The following is a 20,013-nucleotide window of genomic DNA, read 5'->3' on the forward strand; positions in this document are numbered from 1 at the left end:
CATCATCCCGGGATGATGAGGTCGGCAATCTACCGACATTAACGTCTATTTCTTCTTCTTGGCTAGCCTCTTTTGCGCCCTCAGGTCCTTCTTCATTCGTGAATCCACAATCGTGTACCGACCCTTGACGCCCTTGGGACGACCCTGGATACCACGGTTGGCACCTATACGTGTGGTTAGCAAATGGAAGAACATGTACGATACTTTTGATAGAGAAAGGGGAAAAAAGACTCACCCCTGGCGATAATAAGAGTAGGCTTGGGTCTCCTCTTGACCTTGCCCGCCTTGGCCATGAGCTTGGCGATGCTCTCGGCCTTTTCCTTCTCCGTCATGCCCTCCTCGTTGGCAAGCGAGTCTGACTTCTTCTTGAGCTTCTCGAGGCGCTGCGCCGTCTTGAACTTCTTGCGCGCCTTGGCCTCGCGCACCTTTTTGATGGGCCGCGCGTTGTAGGCGCGCAGCTTCTCGCGGATGGCCGCCGCCGCGGCTTTGGTGATGGGCTTCTGCTGCTTGTCGTGCTTCGACTCGTCGTCGATGAACCAGTCCGGAAGGCCGTCGCGGTCCTTGAGGGCCCACTTGTTGAAGCCGTCGTCCATGAGGTCCTGTTTGGTCTTTTCGCCCGTCGCGAGCTGGTGGGCGAGCGTCATGGCCTCGGCTGTGATGATGTCGATGTCTGGTGACTTGTCAGTACAAATTGTTCTTCTCTCCACGATGGATTGGACAAGATGAGTCCAGAGGTAGGTAGCTGGACTTACCGAGTCTGCCGTCCGGCCGTCTCTTCTCCTGGTTCTCCCAGTCTTCCTCTTGGTTCTTGACGACCTCAAAGCCAGCATCGTCTTCGCTCTCGGAATCTGAGCCGAAGCCGTCGGAAGCCTTCTGCTTCGCCTCCTTGGCCTTCTTCTTCTCGTCCTTAGCCTTCTGCTTTTCCTCAGCTGCCTTGGCCTTTTCTTCCTTTGCCTTCTTCTTGTCCTCCTTTTCTGTCTTGGCCTTCTTCGGTTTTGGCTCCTCTTCAGCAGGCTTGTTGTCGACGCCCCAGTCCTCGTCGTCAACATCTCCCATATCGATATCCTTGAAGATATCTTGCCCGAAGAAAGCCGATGCGCGCTTCGATAGGTTACCGCTCTCGGCTGTGCTGTCCAGGTCCGTCACCAGGGGCTTTCCGCTCGCATCGTCATCTTCGTCCTCGTCATCGTCGGAGCTGTCAGAGTCCATTTCCATGTCCTCATCGCTGTCGCTCTGTTCGCCGCCCGAAACACCCTCCCATTCGCCGTCCTCGTGCTCTTCGCGAGCTCGCTTGGCGCGCCACTTGGCATCGGCCGCCGCCTTGCGCTCCTTGAAGTTGTCGTACATGCCGTCCAGCTCGCGCTCGAGGCGGTCCTCCTCTGGGTCGCTCTCGGAGTCAGAGTACACGATCCCGGCTTCGGCCTCCTTGGACTTCTTCTCACTCTCCTTGAGAAGCGCCATCTTGCCGCGGGAGATCTTGTTGATGCCGCCGGCCTTGTCGGCTGTCTTCAATGCAAACATGGCGTCCGGGCCGAGGGGTCCGGTTTGCTCCATACCAATGTCCATTGGCGCCGTCATGTTCATCTGCATGCGCACAATGTCCTTCTGCTTCTTCTCGTTCTCCTTCCTCCTCTCCTTCTTCTTCTTGGAGTCGTCCTTGTTCTTGAGCGCCTCCAGCTCCTGTTGAATCCGCAGCTCCTCGTCCATGGACTCGATCTCTGCGACCTCCTCGCCCACCTGATCTTGCAGGGACTTCTTCTCCTGCGTCGTCTTCTTGGTTGGGAAACCAAAGATTTCCCTTACCTTGAGACGCCATTTCAACAATTGCTTGAACTCTTTTCTTCCGAGGACCTTCAAGTCTGCGCAACTCCTGCGGATCTCGTCTGTCGTTTCAGGAAGCTTGTCCAGCGCGGCGAGCGCCACGTCTCCGTTTGCCGGCTGGTCAAAAGACAACTGATTGGTTTGACCGAGAATTGCAATGGGGTCAGCGGTTTGGATGAATTCGCTCGCGGAGACGACCTTGTGTTGTGTGTAATCACCCTCCTCGTAACCCTCACGCTTGCGCTTCTTCTGCTCCGGGTTGTACACCTTGGCCTCGTTGTTCGGGGTCGCGTCCTTGAGCTCGGCGAAGACGGCACGGGGGTCGAGGAATCGGGGATCGATGCGCTTCGGGGCCTTGAAGCCCTTGCAGACGACGAAGATTTCGGCAGACACGTTTCTCGAGGAAGGGGGCTTGGTCGCCTCGACCTTTGTGAAGAGCTGGTTGAAGACCCACAGCAGGGGGTTGTAGTCCTTGGATCGGAAGACCTTGGTGACAAAGGTACCGCCCTCAGCCAAAAATTCCGTCGCAAGCTTCATCGACTGCAGCACCAGCTCGGCCTGGTTGAACGAATCCTGGTTCCACGCAGTACCGACGTTGGGCGCACCATCGTGGAGAACACAGTCTGCCTTCCATGTCTTGAGATGCGATCGAATCGTGGCTCGACATTTCTCGGTCGTAATATCGCTTTGGAAGGTGATGACCTTGGGAATTGGCTTGATGGGTGACAGATCGACACCGACAATCAGGGCGCCGACGGGGCACGTTTCCGCTGCAACTTGACACCATGACTGTGAAATATTAGCAAGAAGATCTTTGCGATTGGGTTATCATTGACGTGAAGGAGCTTACACCGGGCGCAGCGCAAAGATCGACGACGACCTTGCTCTTCTCTAAGAAGCCATATTTCTTGTTCAGCTGGATCAGCTTGAACGCTGCTCTGGCGCGGTATCCCTTCTCCTTGGCAAGTTTGTACCACTTATCCAAACGTCCTTTTCCGTGCTTCTTCTGGATCGCCATCTTGTCTGGAAGGCGAGGCCAAGTCGAGATGCACGGGGTAGTCTTTGCGAGAGTTGGGAAGCTCTTCTGCAGCCAAAGGGCGTCCTTCTCTGCAGGATTATCGGATTTCGGACCCGCCCCGCCGCCTCGACTTTCGCAACGTCCCTTCTCTCAGAATTTTTTTAGCGGAGCTGCAGGGGAGCGATAAGAATCACGTGGAGATATCACTAGCGCATGGCAATGTGGGGTGTCCCGCGCTCGGTTCATCGGATGGAATGTCAATTCCATTAAACATCCTCAGGTGGGTCCCCGCGTTCACCACGCGCGCACCGCGACGTTGTCGCGTAGAGAGCTGCGCTAGGGTCAAGAGGGAGTCTCGATCGGGCAAGTAAGACGTCAAGAGCTTTACCTACCTACCACAACTAGATACCTTGCTTCAACCTTGACTGCTCAAACTCGGCCATCACCACCCCGCCTGCCGGACCACACGTTCTCTTTCTCTGTTCTCAAAGACGTTTCTGTCTGTCGTCTGTTTCTTTTATACTATTAGGTAGCCATTGAGTCTGAAGCCGAATCGTCATCGTCACCACCACCACCACTCCCAGCGTCATGGTCTATCACGGCGGCATGGCCAGTCCGCCACCGAGCGATGGCCTCGTTCCGGCATCCTCTCCCACCCTCCCTTCCTCTCCGCCGTCACGGATGTCTCGAAAGGAAAAGAAGAAGTCTATCCTGACTCCCCGGAAGTTTCGTCGTTTCTTCACCCCTCGCGGGATGCCCTCACAGATATCTCGGGAAAGACCAGCCCTTGGCGAGCTACGCAGTCCTGCACTCAACGTTCAACCGACACCTCCACGATCCAGCCCCCGCTTCAACGAACCGATATCACCGACTTCGAATCGCAGCAGCAGTGCGCTTTCTCCTTTTGGTAGCGAAGATGGCCCGAGGAAGCGGAAGCGGAGTGTCGTCAACGCTATACCCATGAAGTTGCCACAGTCAAGCCGCGGCTCAGACACGAAGCGTTCAAGGACCCAACCGGAGGATTTGGAGGAAGACTATCCTCTAGGCCGAAGTCCTATCGCAAGATCACCGTTGCAACAAAATGAAAATGCTCGTTCCGAGGACCATCCTATGGGTTCTCCGGAGTTACTCTCGCCCTCGGCTAGTCGAACGGCAGCTTTGGGCAGAACGTACTCGACAGGACCTCAAGTAACGCCAGACGAATTTGCACGGAGGCTTAGCTCCTTGACTGCTAGCAACTTTGCGACCTCGGGGTATGAGGGTCTTCGGCCTAGGTCCACGCTGATTGACTACTTCAAGTGCAACCGGGCAGGGATTCCCGCTTCTAGCAGAGGAAAGGCCGTTAAAACTCTCACTAAGCTTCCTCTGCCACCAAAGGATGAGCCTGTATGTTTGATCCCCGACGATTTGTTCTAAATAGACTAATATATCCCAGATTGTTCCGGAGTACCGGCCACAACCCGTGATTAAGCTCCGCAACCGGGGCTTTGATGCTCAACTGCTGCTCCGGGAGCAGGGTAGCACACCCCGCCCCGGGCGTGAGCATCTCGAGTATCCTGCGTTTGGTGAGTTGTTCACTTTTGCAAATGACGGCTTGTAACTAATATCGACAGATTCGAGAGCAGATACGGCATCCTTCTGGAGCCGAAACACTGACGTCCACATGTGCAACGCGCATCTGACGCAAGCGAATACCATTCCCTTTAGTTTGGCAAGTTGTCACAGTGAGTGTCCCTAAGTCATAGTCCTTGAACTTAAACTAAGCCTCGCAGATGCCCCAATGACGGCGATTGGTGACGAAGAGGGATTCATCCGCTTCTTCGACACTACCACAACCCCTTTGGGAGCAGCACCCCGTACAAAGGTTGATATTGTCATCCAGGCCCACGAGAATGCCATTATGGACCTCGCTTTTTCGAACGACGATCTTCGCTTGGCAAGTGCATGCGGTGACCGCTCCGGCAAAATCTTTGACGTCATGTCGCAGACGGTTGCTGTGGAACTGAATGGTGGTCACTTCCAATCGATGCGCCGTGTCGAATTTCAACCTGGCCAGGCCAATGGAAACGTTGTGGCCACGTCGGACCGCGATGGAAAGATTCAGATCTGGGATCTGCGATGTTCCATGGCACCGGCTGCTGCATTCTCCACTCGCGGCCCGGAAGGTATCGTGCACCGCGATAGAGACCGCAACCCCCTGTGGGCCCGAACGACTAACACTCTTGACAATGCTCATGATCGTACGATCCATGGAGTTACATCACCAGCATCCGTCACGGCGCTGCAGTATATGCCGGAGGGTCGTGAGCACTTGCTTCTCTCCGCCTCGGAGGCAAATGCCTGTATCAAGCTGTGGGATACGCGATACATAACCCCGCGCAACAAGGAGGCCGTCCCCCTAGCGGTGACCGCCGAACCGGCGACCCATCGCTGGCGGCCCTACGGTCTTACGTCTCTCGCCTTGAGCAGTGACGCGGCCCGCCTGTACGCAGTGTGCAAGGACAGTACCGTCTACGCGTACTCGACCTCGCACCTCATGCTCGGCCATGCCCCTGAACTTTCCGTTCGACCTCCGCGTCAACGGGCTGGTTCCGCTGTGCAGGGGTTGGCCCCCTTGTACGGCTTCAAGCACGACCTTTTCCACGTTAAGAGCTTCTACGTGCGCGGAGCTCTCCGCCCTGTATCGGCTTCCGGCAACGAGCTTCTCGCCGTCGGTAGCACCGATAAGTGCGCGGTTGTCTTTCCCACCGACGAGCGCGCCATGCGGGAGTACTGGGACACGCAGAGTCATCTTCCGGCAACGGAAACCATGTCCACCTCGTCAAGCGCAACTACGTCATCGTCCCACGCAAAGTCTGTCAACGGTGGCGGAGCTCAGGTGCCCATCATCCGCAACGGCACGCCCCTCATCCGCGGCCACCGTCGCGAGGTGACGGGCCTCAGCTGGTCCAACGAGGGTAAGCTCGTGACCATCTCGGACGACTACATGGTGCGCCACTGGCAAGAGGGCAACGACGATGGCAGCCGTGGTGGTGGCCGCGACGCGTGGGAGCTGCGCACTGGAGGCGAGTTTGGCGGCAATCGCCACATGGCTGGTTGGGCTGACGTTGCGGACGACTGGGACGAGGACTGCGACTCGCATTCTGAGTGCTGATCCAAAAACCCAACAAAAGACAGAGCAAAAAGAAAAGAAAGGTGAGAAAAGAAGCATGCGTCTGGATTGGGCTATTCTAGACGACGAAGAGGTCATGAGTTGTTTACATTTTTTTTATGACGAGAGTTTGATAGGCCGACTTCATCGTCTGGCCCTTTTTGTGCGGCTTGTATATGCGCGGAGAGGAGTCAACTGGATCGGGGCGCGTTGGGAGTTTTTTTCTTTTCTCTTTTTTCTGAAAGCATTGATTTGGACGGGTTACAACATGAGAGAGTACAAGAGCAAAAAGACGGGGGGGGGGGGGGGGGGGGGTGTGGGTGGGGGGGGGGGTGGGGGGGGGGTTTTTTTTTTTTTTTTTTTTTTTTGTTTAAATTTTGGAATGGGGGGGGAAAGGAAAAAGAGGAGAAAAAAGAAGAGGGGGGGGGGGGGGGGGGGGGGGGGTTGAGTTCGGATTGGCTTGGCATGAGGAATTAGCATAGAATGGCATCGCATCGCTTTGCATTATACTGGACTGGCCTGGATTGGGGGTTTCTAGATACCATAGCACTCACGGGATAAAAAGTTCCTTACACATAATGAGACATGTCAGAAAGCAACACTCAGTTCACTGGGAAACACGTATGCCACTATGAGGGAGACTTGTTTCGGAATATGCTGTCTAGCAGCCCTTCTATCTAACCTCTGAAAGTCTTAAAAGTCCGTCACAGACCATCTACTGCTATGCCATGTCGTAGGAAAAAACAAAAGGTCAAAACACCTTGAAAATGCAATAGGGGGTATCGTGTATCTATCCCATGCAGTAGGTATCCTGAGTTGAAAACGCTCCGAAACGCCGAGGTCGTCATGCTATGCTGCCACAATGCCTTCTTTCGCTCCCCTTCTGCTACACGCCCTCTGTTCCCGTCCTCTTTGCTAGAAAGAAAATACTGACAATCGCAGCTAAGCCTGCCACGATGATGATGTTAGATATCAAGGACGTGGCAGAGCGTGATAGCTGCCCCTGCCTAGACATCACGCCTCCTGCAGATGACGCTGCGTTAGCTGCGCCGTCTGTCGAGAACGTCTGCCCCTTTTCCTTTCTGTTTGGCACCGCAAGCTTCGGCTCGAATCTCATAGACTTGGAGGCCGGACAGCATGCCGGGGGCTGTTTCTCCAGGTCGCTCAAAGCATGAGATTCTGGAGTCTCACAAGCCTTCTGCCTCGTGTGCCTGGAGAGCCACGAATCAGACTTCTCGCTGTCCTCGGATTTCTTCGAGGCCGTCTTTTCCCTCTTCCTGTCTCTGGCAATGGCCACACTGTCGCGTAGACGGCCGCCTGGTGCCAATGATGCCCATGATTCCAAGACGGAAGGACCATGTTCCAAATCTGTGTCGCATACATTGTCCAGCTGGCCAACGAGGAGCAGCATATTGTCAAAGATACAGACGGCCTCTTGGATGATGTCATGCCTCTCGCGGGGTGTCAGGAGATGCTCGGATTCCGCTAGCCGTTTCTTAAACTCCTTTTTGAGGTCCTCGCCGTCCAGTGGCGTCGCAAAGTGGAAGAAGCTCAGGGGTAGAGAATGACGCATGTGCTTTGCGCCGACTTCGATCATCCCGCGGTCATCACCCCGTGCCATGTCGACTGGTGTTGTAGTATGAATAGCCGTGTCTGATGATGGTGTACGTTCTTGACAGGGTGTCTCTGAGGGTGGAATGGGCGACGACGTCTGCTCCCAAAATTCTGAACCCGCAGACTCGAGGGTGGCTCTAATGAAACGTCCACCGGCAAAGAGGGCCATGAACAAGATGTACGAGTACGCCAGGAGGACATGAGGCTTCTTCTCAATGGTGCGCCTAACGTGCATTGTGAACTCAGCGAGGCGCCCTGACTGAGAGATCACTGACAATTGCTCGTCTACAACATCGGGTGACCATCCGGTGATGGAACCAATGTCGGCTCGCAGACGATCAGAACGCATGAGTCCAGGTAGGTACAGCGACGTTAGTATCGAGCGAGTTCGCTCGCATAGAGCAGGTTGGTGTCGTAGGTTTGAGTCAGCGTTCGACACCGATGTAAGCTCAGCTTGGCCTAATTCACAGTCGTCACCGGCCTCGCCAGGTGTGAGAAGTTGTGGTGGTTCCGCGATGGTCTTCCATAGTGACTCAAAGGTGTCGTAAATGGGTGTGATGTGAAGGAGGCCAGAAGCGTAGAGTGAGGGATCTGCCGCGCGGGGTGGGATCGCCAAGGGCAGGCGAGCAATGATAATCTTGTTAAGCTTTGCATGGACAGATCGGGTCGCGGCGGCGATAGACTCGGCCAAGGGACGTTGTGTATCTTCGGCCGGCTTTGCGGCTGGTGAGGTCATCGTCACGGGCACCGGGGCGGCGCCGTTTGTTTGTCAAGCCTCCCGTGACGGAGAGGTGCGGCTGGTGGCTTCTAGGAAACGTGCAGGAAAACGAAATAGGGGCGTGGCGTAGGGGGTGTATTCGTACGGGAACCAAGCACCCCTCGTCCAGATCGGTGAATAGCAGGATAATGAATGCTTGGGGTGACACAGGTTCCGAGGTGATGCGGTTGATAGTCGAGAGTCAAAGTGTACCGATAGTATGGTAGACAGGAGCAGAGACAGAAGAGTAGGTAGCCAGTAGTCCTAGAAGACTTGCTTGTCTGCTGCTGCTCCTCCTCGAGGCCTCCTCGACGAGATCAAGGCGTAACGCAAGATAAAGTAGAAGGACCTTGGAAGGGGACAGAACGGACGAAAACCACAAACGGAAGCGGTAGCGTCGATCTTCAGTAGGTTGTCGAGGGCAGTGATCGAGTAGGGAGTGTGTGTCTCTCTCTTTTCTTTCCCTGGGAGAGGCTGAACCAGTGGCAGTTGCGCTTTGGGTAGGTAGCAACGGCTAAGAGAAGTAGCGGGTGGCAAAGACGGAAGGGTACCGACCATATGGAGAAGAAGGCGGCGACGTCAGAGCTTTCTTTCCTGCTGGAGCTACGGATACCTTAGCGGTAGGTATCCCTCTCTGATACTCTGATAAAAGTGGTCGGTTACCCGGGCCAGCATGCGATGTGCCTGCTCTTCACAAGGAGGAGTGAGACTTTCCCGGGAGCTTGGATTTTTCTGTTTCTTTTCGCGGTCGAGGGTTCGGGTAGGTCCCCAAGGGTTGGGAACTTGGGACTAGTGTTGTCCGGAGAGATTCCACTTTGATTGGCATGCAAGCTGGGAAAACAAGCAAGGTATTGAAGAGACAGAAAAGTTTAAGATCCAAAGGAGCCGGGGACAGGAGAGCAGGGCCCGGCAAACGGGGTTGGAAGAAGCTAGTCTCGGCGAGACGATGTGGACGAGAGAAGCTCGGAAAGCTATTAGTGCGCACCTCCAGCATGGAATCTTGAAAATCGACTGGGCCACGTCCAAGATCGTATCGGGTGTTAGCTCAGGTCTGGTCTTGGGGTGATGGGTGCAGGTGCAGGTGCAGGTAAAAGAAAGAGAAGATGTCTGAGATGGAGATCGGGGTTATCTGTTGCCTGACGGGAACTATTCCCAAAATTGATGTCATCTCTTTATGCTTTGTCGCATCGCGTCGAGGTCTCGTGGACAAGTAGTATCCGTAGTTGTGCCTGAGCAGCTTACATAGCCTTGAATCATATCAGCATACACACCAGAGGAACATCCGTAGAACCTCGGTATAACCCCCCCCGCCACGGCATGGCAAATTTCGCCTTTTTCGTTGCATGGGAAACCCTCACGAGAAGGAAATGGAAATGCGGTTCGGGTACCCTCCCTTACCGTGGAGCGAGCAAGCAAACAAACGAGGGCGAAGAGGGGGACCCGGCGGGGGGCGAGGGTTGTGGAGGACCTCCATTTGGTCAGGGGTCAGGGGTCTTTGGGTCCTATGGCTTTTGATCATTCGCGGTCTCGCCCCGTAAGGGACCACTTTTATCCATCGGGCTGGATTCCAATCGAACATTTTCCCATTGCTACAGTACGCTGCCTGCGACGCCGCATGCCCGACATTTTTGCGCAGCCAAGCAGTCCACTGTGGCTTGCCCTTTTCCTTGTTTCTGAACGCTTTACAGATGCCAATGGTTTCTTCATATTCATGCCTGATGCGTTTCTCATCTTGATGAGTCCAAATGTCTTATGTCTCGATCTCCGAAAACCTGGAAGGCGGGAATAGCAGGACAAGGAGCTGGCAAGACTAACGAAACACGAGTTATGCAACCCTTGGACCCTTTAGCTCGTGTAGGCTCCTCCATCACGGCCATGTACAATAAATTAGACCAATGCATACCGAATAGCGACTGGGCCATCTGCAGGAGGAAGCGCGCCCCAGCGATCGGCTTTCCTGCGGGCCATCAACTCTGGCAGGACCCCACGATGTCAAGCGCCCTTCAGGCTTGCTGCCCGCGGCGCCAACAAGTGATCCCTCCTTTCTCTAGTGTACTTGTGCCTCTAATACCTTCCAAGCTAGGTTCCTTATCACCTTGTCAACAGAGTACACCTTACTTACCTCCTTTCAATTGTCGCCAACTAATTCGCACTTCTTTCCGCATCATGTTTGGTTGCAATCCAGTCAGATAGAGCCCCAAGAGATTTTCTTAGACTCTATCCCTTACAGACTGCTTTCCGATATTTTCTGCCCACCTCTAACCTCAATGCAACCCAAGAAAGAATCCCAGGCCTTCCTTGATACCGCACATGCCAAAGACGCCAAATCAAAGTCACAGCAAACTTTCCCAGTTTCCCGCAACTCTATCAAAAAAAAAAGAGCAGGGGGGGGAAGTATAGGATCACTGTGCCACATATATTCAAAAACATTCTGGAGACTTCAAGTACCCAGCGGCGAATCCGATTGCGCGGCTGTCTCCATGCGTCTGCAGATCACCCCCCCTCCCCTCACAAAATCAAGGAAGATAGCAGAAAAAAAAGGCCCCATGCATCGCATTTTACTCAAATCCGCCATCGGATTCTGCAAAATCCCGTCTTGTCGTGCTCGACCGACCTTCCCAGTCTTTCCAAAGTCACACTACAGCTGCACCTTGACCTCGGCGCGCTCATCCTCTCACCGACCGACCGGCCAGTCAATAGAGAAAAACTCCGCGGGTTCACCCATTGCGATGCAATATCTCCACCGCAGCTGCATTACGTTTCCACTCGGGACCACCTCTTTTTGCCTGACAGCTCTTCCGAATCATCCGCCTTGGTATATGGAAATGGGCTTCGTTAAGAGGTCATTCCCTCCCATGCGTGCCACGTGAAATTGACGCCGTGCCTTACTCATATACTATCACCATGACCTTCAATGATTGACACAAGATTTCGAGGAATGGGTCTCACACGCGTTGATTGGCACGATATGATGCAAGTTGATTGTATTAATGAAGAGACTGAGCAAACAGCTCAGCCTCAACAGCGCTCCAGGCGGAATCCAACAAGGGAAGCACCGTACGCCGTGTCTTAACGCCCTAGCCTTTGCAACACGTCTAGATCCCCGCGCCTCTGTCTGCTCTCGAATTACAACTTTGTGTCTATAGGAACATCCTTTTTCATAATTGCGAGACGCCCCGGGATCCTGCCTCGGGGCTCTTGTCGCTTGACTCGTCTTCGTGGCTCTCGTTATTGATAAACAGAAACGAGATGAGCACCACAGCCGCGCCGACCCAGTACACCCAGCTGGAGTACTGCGAGTACTGTATCATCTCGCCAATGAGCGACAGCGGGATAGTGAGAGACAGACCGACCGTCACGACTAGCGGCGTCGTGAGCAGCATGGCGTACGCCCATGACATATCGCTGATGAAGGACGATAGCGAGTTGCCAATGACAATGGCCCAGATTTTGGCCGTAGGAGGAAACGAGAACTGTGGCAACCTTGATTAGACACTCTCAAAGTCCATGAGGAAAAGGCGCGTGGTGTGACTTACCGGCTCCATCCCCGTGAAGTGCAAGATGAAGAAGACGGGCCAGAGGAACACCAAGTTAAAGAGTCCAACGAGTCCAAAGAAGAGCGGCATATTCACCCGATCTTCGTTGCCTACCCGCCTCTTCATCACAGTCACGTAGAGTCCGTAGATGATGGCGCTCACAAACGCCATCAGGTCCCCAATGGCAATCTGCCCCGTCGTCTTGTGCGGGAACGACCCGCGGTTCTCGTCGCTCGACCCGGACAGGTCCACCGTCGATATCAGCACGATACCTGTCAGCGACGCCAGCACGCCAATCAGCTTGCGCGCCGTGAACCCCTCGACCCCCATCACGGCGCAGAAGACGAGCGTCCACACGCTGCTCGTCGAGTTGAGGATCGTCACGCTCCCGACGCTCGTGTACTCGAGGCACGCCGACGCGAAGTAGTTTGCGAAGAACCACAGCATGCAGAACTCGAGGCTGATGACGGCCGTCTCCCGGAACGTGAGCCGCTCCACCCTCGTCGTTGTCTCAAACCCTTCCATCTCCAGGCTCGGCTCATCGTCGACCAGCAGGCGCTCCCCCGCCACCGTGTCTTCCTCATCCTCGGCCGTCTTAAGGTCCTTGCCGTACCTTTGCTCGTTCCAGACCACCATGGCCTCACGTCGTAGACCCTCGACACCGTGCAGCATCAGAAAACGCACCAACATGGGTATCAGAGACACCGCAAACACTGACGTATTCATATACACCACAAAAAATGGCTTGTCGTAAGAATGATCTGAAAAAATATACTGTGTCCCCCTCACTGTCAGCTTGCGCCAGTTCGCGCCAACGAAAGCAACACTGCCAAAAACTCACAGATGCCAAAAAGTTGGATATCGTCCACAACAACACTGTCACGAGCAACAGCGAAATGCCTAGCGTCCGCCTCGCAACGCCGCCCAGTCCCATCTTTGCCTGCCATCCGGATGACCGCACCGTCGATCTCGACCGATTTGTAGACGCAACCGAGGCGCTCAGCCTGTCGGTGCTCGAGAATGACCTCCTCGGAGGACGGTCATGATCTGGTGGTGCCAACGCGGCGGGCAGCATAGGCTCGCTCGGTGCCATTTTCGTTTCGGGCGATTTCGCAATCTGTCGTCGCACGACGTATCGTCGGGGGAGAGAGGTAGGTAGGTAGGTAATCAGGAGGAGTTCGAGGATTCAGGGAGGACTGTCCGCCTTAAGGTAATCCAGGGTCGCTGTCGAAGCTGTAGGCATTTGACCGCAGGGTCGGCGAAGAGCAGGGCGAACTCTCGGAAAGTCGTCACAGAGCAATTGCGTTCAGAGGGGGGCGGACGGTGGCCGAATGTCCCGTCGCTCGACTCGGCGCATGTGTAGCACGGCACGGATATGCCGTATGCCAACTGCTTCTCGGGCCGTCGGGTTGAAGGCGATGACGATTATGGAGCGATTCACTGGAGACCGGCGAAAAGACTCTAAACAAAGCGAACACTCGAGGAAGCCTGGCGAGCTTTCTCTGATGCAGACGCGTCGTCCGTTATTTTTTTCGTCGCTGGAGCGTTTACTTTCAAGGGATTCGTGTCAATGTGTTAATTAAGGGTGTTTCTTCAAGGTTGAGTTTCAATGGCACGGGCGAAAACACCCCCTGTATTCGTCCCAAGTACCGGCAACCAATAGTGGTGGGTCGATCGCGTGCCACTTCTTCAAGTCTCAGCCGCCCTCAGTACCCATAGCAGGTGGCTAAGGTAAGGGAGCAAGTGAGATGAGTCTCTCTGCTGTATGTAAGGGAAGGTACTTACTAAATCCCAAGGTACCTAAAGCAAAAGATGCAACCTCCTCTTCCTCTAGGCTGCCGCCGCTGGACAAAGCCAAGCATGACGCCTCGCATGAAGCTTACAGAGAGCACTGGCTGCCAGGCTGGAATTAGTGCCGGTTTCCAGCCTTGGGGCTTTAGTGTAGCCTCGGATCCATTCTTCTAAGCGGAGTCTGATGACGGACGGCAAGAATGATCCGCCAGCTCGGACTGTTGATGAATACATGATGGGACAGACGGTTGTCCACCCGGGCCCTGCGCTTGTTAGTTGAGATGGAATGTTGTGAACAGGCATCCTTTTGCCGGTTGCGGGTCCTCTTGCCCAGGGACCATTACTCAAGCATAGTTGGAGGCGTGATAAGTTATTCATGACACAGAAGGCGAATAGTTGTTGGGACCAGACGAATAAACCCTTGATCAAATTCCAATAATAACCTCTAAACACCTTTCACACCAGTGCAGGATATGCAACATCAAGCCAAGGCCAAAAATGGATATGTGGAAAGGCCCTTGGACTAAACATAATGCGAGTCGGACAGGGTCCTAATACTGTGTGCCGCCCTAGTCCTCGACTCGCCAACATCAACCAACTGTTTACCCAATAGCAACTTAGCAAGAACATCCGTCTCGGGGGTTTTCGATGGGGATGTTGATGACGTCCTGATAATCACCACTGAACTCCTCGGACTCTTCCTGGGCCAGAGCGTTCCGCGCGATAACTAGTTGATGTTGTCAGTGCCTACTCGTCGTTACGGAGGCTCATAGATAACGCTGCACCAACCTTCGAATGCCTGTTCAACGTTGATTGCCTCCTTTGCACTGGTCTCGAAGTAGGGAATACCGCCCTTGGACTGGCAAAAGGTCATGGCGCGCTTGGTTGAAATCTACAATCACGTTAGCCAACTGTACCGAGAACAACCACTTTGGCGCACTTACAACTCTCTTGCTCTCCTCAACATCAATCTTGTTTCCAAGAACGACCTGGTCGCACATCAGCCTCGATTCGCACAGTCCAGTGTCATTAGCTACTAACGAAGGGGAAGTTGTCCGGGTCCCGTGGCGAAGCCTGGATCAAGAACTCGTCCCTCCAGCTGTCCAGAGCATCGAAACTCTTGGAGTTGTTGACATCGTATACGAGCACGCAGCAGTCGGCACCACGGTAGAAAGCGACGCCCAGAGACTGGAAGCGCTCCTGTCCTGCCGTATCCCAAAGCTGTCGTCCATTCGTCAGCACATGTCTGGATCATGGATCAGTCGTTGTGTCGGTCTAATCCCACCTGCATCGTCACCTGTCGGTCGTCGACGAGAACCTCGCGCGTCAGGAAGTCGGCGCCGATGGTGGCCTTGTAGCTTGCACTGAACTTCTTGTTGACCTGGGTGAAACATTCACGTCAGCGCCACCAGTCTCCTCCCGGGTGTTGCTTGATCCACGGAAACTCACATATTGGTTCATCAGACTCGTCTTTCCGACACCGCTATCGCCAAGGATAATGACCTGCACGAAAACAACCTCGTCAATTATGCCGTGCCATGATATGCTGCAGCGCTGGGAGGGGAGAGCCCACCTTGAGAAGGACCTTCTTTCTCGATGACATTTTGAATCGATTGCCTCGTTGGAGGAGTATGTAGAGTTTGGGATGGTCAACAAGTGTCGGCGTCAACAGTCGGTCGTTCTACGTAGAGGTATGAAAGTTTCGGTCGCGGGTTGGGTTTCTTATCGGTTCGGACGTCAAGGTGATCGAAAACGGACCGGCGTCTTGCGGTCAGGGGTGGTTGGTTGGTGTCAAGTGCAGGTCGATACGCAGTAGATCGATGGACGGAAAGTCATGGTGGAGGTTGACAGGGAACCAGGCGGTACTGAGAGCTCCCGTCACATTTCCAGGTTTCAGCCTATCAAAGAGCTGCCTCCAGTGCTGGGACTAACCAGGAAGGGCTCCGAGTGTCTACCTGCGCAAAATCGTCAGGTGCGTTACTTCTGTTGTCATTGTGGCTGACGTAACGACTCAGGCGCTGTGGGCGCTGTGGGCTCTGTGGGAATGAACTGCTCAATGCGCTGTACCTTGCCCGCTGCATGCAAAGCGTCTCTCCAGCCACACATAATGCTCCTTCTCAACTCAACGACGGTCCAGGCCAACTGAGCTCAGCAAGAGCACGCCCTGACTACCTTATTACCTTATGCTCAAAACTCATGCGAACACCAAGACCTCTCCCGCCTGTCTCTACCTCACCTAGTCGCACACCACATATATGCTGTGGACGAACAACACACGAGACTACGTTCGTAGCCCAAAATGCGCTGATGGGACCTTGGAGACACATCTCACCCGATCCTCATGGCGGATGAAGAAGATCTCCTGACCAAGGTCCACGGCCTGAGCGACCTTGAGCTCGCCGCCTTCTTGTGCCTGGTCAACCGAGAACACTGTATCGTCAGCACTCCTCCTGTCGCCCTCAATGAACTTATCGAGGAGCTTCAGCTTGTAAGCCAACTTGTTGCGGCCGTCCCGCTGCTCACATCTCTAACCTGCCTGCAGATCGCGACAAAGACCTTTGGTCTGACGTGCGCCATCGTGGACTGCTCTCCGCAAACCACCCTGGAGGACTTTGCATCTTCCATCCTCATAGCGCAGTCGCCCACAGCCACCAGATCAGGCTCACCCCTTCGCACGCGCAACGACTCCTACTTCTACTCCCGCGCCGGTATTTCGCCCCTGACCGCCGTCAACGCCTACAGCCCAACCGGCCCCAGCGGCGCAGCCGGTTCTTCCATCGCCAATGTCATCCTCGCCCGGAACCTGGACCGCGCCCCCAAGGCCGTGCAGATTCAGGTCCTCGAGCTCCTACGCACCCGCCGCATCTTCACCCGCACCTCCGTCCAGACCGCTCCCAAGCAGTTCCTTTTCGTGGCTGCGTTGGCCGCCGAGAGCGGAGGCCAGGCTCACGTTACGCTGCACCTGAACGATTATTTCTTCATCGCCCACTGGCACGACCCAGACGACGGCTTTGCCAACCTGGATGAAGCGTACGACAAAGCTGACGATGCCGAGACTGCCAGCACCGAAAGCGTGGTGAAGAAGAGCATCCACGAGGAGACTATGGCCATCAGCGAGGATCCCCATTTAAGTGAAGGTGTAAGTGAACTTTCGCGTGGTATTTGGTCTCCCCTGCGGCTAACTTTTTGGCAGGACATCGCGTCTTTGGCCAAGCTGAGCCGAGAAGTCCAGGTCAACGTGGATGTGCTACGCTATCAAATGAACATTGTCACATATCTGAGGATGCACCGCGCAGTTGCCGGCGGCATCGAACCGATTGCAACGAAGCATCTCGACCAGCTGCTGAGATGCCTCGCCCCCTTGCATAGCCTGGACTTTGTGACGCCGGCTCTCGTTCACTTGGCTATTAGGAAAATCTATCTGCATCGGATCCGGATCGTGCACGCAAAACAGGAAAGGAGCATGCAGTGGGGCAGCCAGCAGGAAGCCATCGAATCCATTCTTGAAGGCGTGGGCGCCGAGGACGTAATCGAAGACGTGATAAACATGGTGGCGGCACCGCTTTGAAGGCAAATCTGACTATTTGTCCAGCGAGTGTGGTTGATTCTAATCAATAGCTACGTCTTGACGAGTCTTTATCCTTGATACCCATGGGAAACCATTCGAGACATGGAACGCCTGCCGTCGATCCGTGTACTGATGCGTTTCCTGCATCTACCTTGTAACGTTCGTTGTTCTCAAATACACTTATTCGTAATCGAACTTCCCATTTCTGTCGTGGAATTAAAAATCTATAATACTACAAGCCAGCCAACACCAGGGGAGGCTTGCGCAATCTTGTCGCCAGTTAGGTCACCCATCTAGTTGACCTGGTTGACTCTGCACTTCCAACCAGATCCGGGGGAGAGAAGAGGCAAGCTGTGATATTTTAGCTTCTGTAAACTTTCCACTCGATGAATCAAATCTTACCTGGCACCAAGGCACCAACCCAATTCGTTACCCTTGATCTTCTTGGCAATCTTGACCTCACGGTCTATAGGCATCTCGTAGCCGGTGTGGAGAAGAGCCATCATGAAGTTGAGGTCAAGGCAGTGCTCAGGACGGTCCTGCAACTCCTTCATGGCACCAGGAATGCTAGCAAAGAGATCCCAAGACTTCTCACCGCCGCAGACGGAGTTGGCAAGGTCGTGCATCTCGCGCAGGGTGAAGGAGTCGGGCATGCCGAGCGGCTTAGTGCGGTCGTAGAAGTAGGAGAAGATGTAGACGTCCTCGCGGCCAAAGGTCTTGGCCAATGATGGCTGGTGGACACCGTTGAAAGAGCAGGGCGCAAGCTTGCAGCTCTCTTCCTTCTTCAGGATCTTCTCGGCGAGGTTGCGGCACTGAGCGGGGGCGGCCTGGGAGGGGCCGGTCATGTTAAAGGTGACAGTCTTGCCGAGGGGGTGCTTCTCGTCGAGCTCGACCTCAACCTCTCTAACCATGCCGGGGGCAATGCAGGGGTGGATGATGGGCTGCTTGACCCAGCTGTCGTCGGACTTCTTGCTCTCAAAGATCTCCTCAATCAGCTGCTTGTGCACGGCCTTGCGGGCGCTCATCAAGCCATATCCCAGATGGGAGTGCTGGTAGAGCTCGAACTTTTGTCCACCAAAGGCAAGGTCGTACTTGTGGTCACCCTCGGCGAGCTTCTCCGGCATGCCTCCGTCCGCAGCTCCCTTGAAGGTGGGCTCAAAGACAATCTGGGTCGAGCCACCGCCGAGATCGAAGACGGCAGCGGTGGGGCTCTTGTCAGGGCCGCCAATCTTGCCGAGGAGGTAGTTGGTAGTGATCCAAGCGTAGACACCTTCGTCGGCGCCGTCCATGATGGCAACTCCGTTATCTTCCTTGGCAACGACGGGGAAGGGGTACTTGGTCTCGAGGCGGTTGCGCACAGCAGCGAGGATCTTCTCGGCGTTCTCAGCTCCGACCATGCGGAGTCCAGCGGTCGCTTTCACCGCGACAGGACTGCAGGACTTGAGCTTGTCGGGAACGTTGGTCATGGCAACCTCCATCAGAGCGTCGAGAGAAGCGGCAGCAGCCTCGGGGTCGTCCTTATACTTGCTGAGACCACCAACTGACTTCTCCGTCATCTTGAACTCCTCATGCTCCAGCTCGGGGGTGGCGCCGCAGTTGTTGAACTTGTAGACGTGGATTCTGGATCCAGTGCTGCCGGCGTCGATCATCAGGACGTACTGTACGATGGGCTTAGACTTGGAGCTGGATTGAGTGCACTTGTCAGTGCCGTACGAAGCATCGGCAGGGACCTGGCCACCAGCGCCGCCTTTCGATACTGCTGTAGATGTATTAGTTTCAAGTTGATCCAATGGGCTTCACTGAGCCATGACTTACCCCCGCCATTGTAGACGTTGACGCCTCTAGGAGACAGATACCAGAAGAGGAAGACGACGAAGAAGGCGATGGCGCCCGTCCTCATCCACCTCGTCTTCTGTGCTTGAGACATATCTCTGAACGCCGCGAACAGGCCAGTATTCCGTTGAGCGGGTGCAAATCGACCAGGCTTTTCGTGTGGATCTCGCGCGGGTTGCTTCGTCGGCAGCGACACAGATGTTCTTCGCATTGGTCGCTTGTCGTAGGTGCTTAGGGGAACACAGAGTAACGCATTCGAGGTACAGCGGCGTCAAGATGGGACAAAGGAGTGGACTAGGCTGAACCGAGGGCCGATTACCAAAGGGAGCAGCACGGGGCGACTCAAGGAAACAGAAAAAAGGTGCGGATGGCCGAAGAAAAGGAGCGGACGAGATGGGATGGAGGCACTGGACCCAGAGAAAAGTGCAGAAGTCGTATATGTAGGGAGACGTCGTCCAAGGGGGGTGAGGAGATGCAAGGTACGGTTGGATTAGGTTGGTCTCGAAGGGGGCTCGATGGCAATTGCAGATTTTCTCTTTTCTGAGAGGTCATCAAAATCCAGCCATCCCTGTCTTGAGCTGGCAGTTTGCTAATCTTGGGTGCATAGGTGCGCCAGCGGGGACAACGCGAGCCCACTGAAATGTTGACCTTGGAGGCCATCCTCCTGTCGCGTTCACCTTAATGGCCGGCTCTATGATTAGGGGGCGGGGCCACTGACTCCCTGCTACGCCCCCTAAATTGCGCAGTCGCTCCTTCACACGGCACCTCACCCACGCATTAAGGTAGGGCCCATTTGCCAGGCATGTTCTGATCATTCCTGAGGTGATCAGCTTGTGGTCAAGGCACGGCTGGCATTTGAGCTTACCTAAGATTACGTACTGCAGTCTGGCACCTTACCTATCTGCAAGTGGTGGATATATGCAT

General features: G+C 54.7%; 8 protein-coding genes across 8 annotated transcripts; 3 read left to right on the plus strand and 5 right to left on the minus strand.

Annotated features, from left to right (window-relative positions):
* Positions 1 to 45: 45 nt before the first annotated feature.
* Positions 46 to 2,839, minus strand: CTAM01_04278 (Spb1 domain-containing protein; the record flags this gene model as incomplete). Its single annotated transcript, XM_060520308.1, has 4 exons — positions 46 to 164; positions 236 to 670; positions 753 to 2,610; positions 2,672 to 2,839. 4 exons carry the CDS (start codon positions 2,837 to 2,839, stop codon positions 46 to 48), a joined length of 2,580 nt encoding a protein of 859 aa, XP_060384953.1.
* Positions 2,840 to 3,427: 588 nt separating this feature from the next.
* CTAM01_04279 (WD domain-containing protein) lies at positions 3,428 to 5,993 on the plus strand (the record flags this gene model as incomplete). The annotated part of the gene is made up of 4 exons (XM_060520309.1): positions 3,428 to 4,225; positions 4,275 to 4,404; positions 4,453 to 4,563; positions 4,612 to 5,993. The coding sequence occupies 4 exons, from the start codon at positions 3,428 to 3,430 to the stop codon at positions 5,991 to 5,993; spliced, it is 2,421 nt and encodes an 806-aa protein (XP_060384954.1).
* Positions 5,994 to 6,876: 883 nt separating this feature from the next.
* CTAM01_04280 (uncharacterized protein) lies at positions 6,877 to 8,340 on the minus strand (the record flags this gene model as incomplete). Its single annotated transcript, XM_060520310.1, has 1 exon — positions 6,877 to 8,340. One exon carries the CDS (start codon positions 8,338 to 8,340, stop codon positions 6,877 to 6,879), a length of 1,464 nt encoding a protein of 487 aa, XP_060384955.1.
* Positions 8,341 to 11,519: 3,179 nt separating this feature from the next.
* Positions 11,520 to 12,990, minus strand: CTAM01_04281 (uncharacterized protein; the record flags this gene model as incomplete). The annotated part of the gene is made up of 3 exons (XM_060520311.1): positions 11,520 to 11,834; positions 11,898 to 12,671; positions 12,739 to 12,990. 3 exons carry the CDS (start codon positions 12,988 to 12,990, stop codon positions 11,520 to 11,522), a joined length of 1,341 nt encoding a protein of 446 aa, XP_060384956.1.
* On the plus strand, positions 12,638 to 12,943 carry CTAM01_04282 (uncharacterized protein; the record flags this gene model as incomplete). The annotated part of the gene is made up of 2 exons (XM_060520312.1): positions 12,638 to 12,647; positions 12,741 to 12,943. The coding sequence occupies 2 exons, from the start codon at positions 12,638 to 12,640 to the stop codon at positions 12,941 to 12,943; spliced, it is 213 nt and encodes a 70-aa protein (XP_060384957.1).
* A 1,315-nt stretch (positions 12,991 to 14,305) lies between the features above and the next one.
* Positions 14,306 to 15,291, minus strand: CTAM01_04283 (Ras-like protein Rab7; the record flags this gene model as incomplete). Its single annotated transcript, XM_060520313.1, has 7 exons — positions 14,306 to 14,415; positions 14,478 to 14,580; positions 14,633 to 14,677; positions 14,730 to 14,909; positions 14,974 to 15,069; positions 15,138 to 15,191; positions 15,262 to 15,291. 7 exons carry the CDS (start codon positions 15,289 to 15,291, stop codon positions 14,306 to 14,308), a joined length of 618 nt encoding a protein of 205 aa, XP_060384958.1.
* A 738-nt stretch (positions 15,292 to 16,029) lies between these two features.
* On the plus strand, positions 16,030 to 17,256 carry CTAM01_04284 (uncharacterized protein; the record flags this gene model as incomplete). The annotated part of the gene is made up of 3 exons (XM_060520314.1): positions 16,030 to 16,176; positions 16,231 to 16,827; positions 16,882 to 17,256. The coding sequence occupies 3 exons, from the start codon at positions 16,030 to 16,032 to the stop codon at positions 17,254 to 17,256; spliced, it is 1,119 nt and encodes a 372-aa protein (XP_060384959.1).
* A 293-nt stretch (positions 17,257 to 17,549) lies between these two features.
* On the minus strand, positions 17,550 to 19,300 carry CTAM01_04285 (GDA1/CD39 family protein; the record flags this gene model as incomplete). Its single annotated transcript, XM_060520315.1, has 3 exons — positions 17,550 to 17,607; positions 17,659 to 19,015; positions 19,072 to 19,300. 3 exons carry the CDS (start codon positions 19,298 to 19,300, stop codon positions 17,550 to 17,552), a joined length of 1,644 nt encoding a protein of 547 aa, XP_060384960.1.
* Between the last annotated feature and the right edge of the window lie 713 nt (positions 19,301 to 20,013).

The sequence above is a fragment of the Colletotrichum tamarilloi genome (assembly GCF_030869305.1).
Source record: "Colletotrichum tamarilloi strain Tom-12 chromosome Unknown Scaffold_10.1, whole genome shotgun sequence".
Lineage (NCBI taxonomy): Eukaryota > Fungi > Ascomycota > Sordariomycetes > Glomerellales > Glomerellaceae > Colletotrichum > Colletotrichum tamarilloi.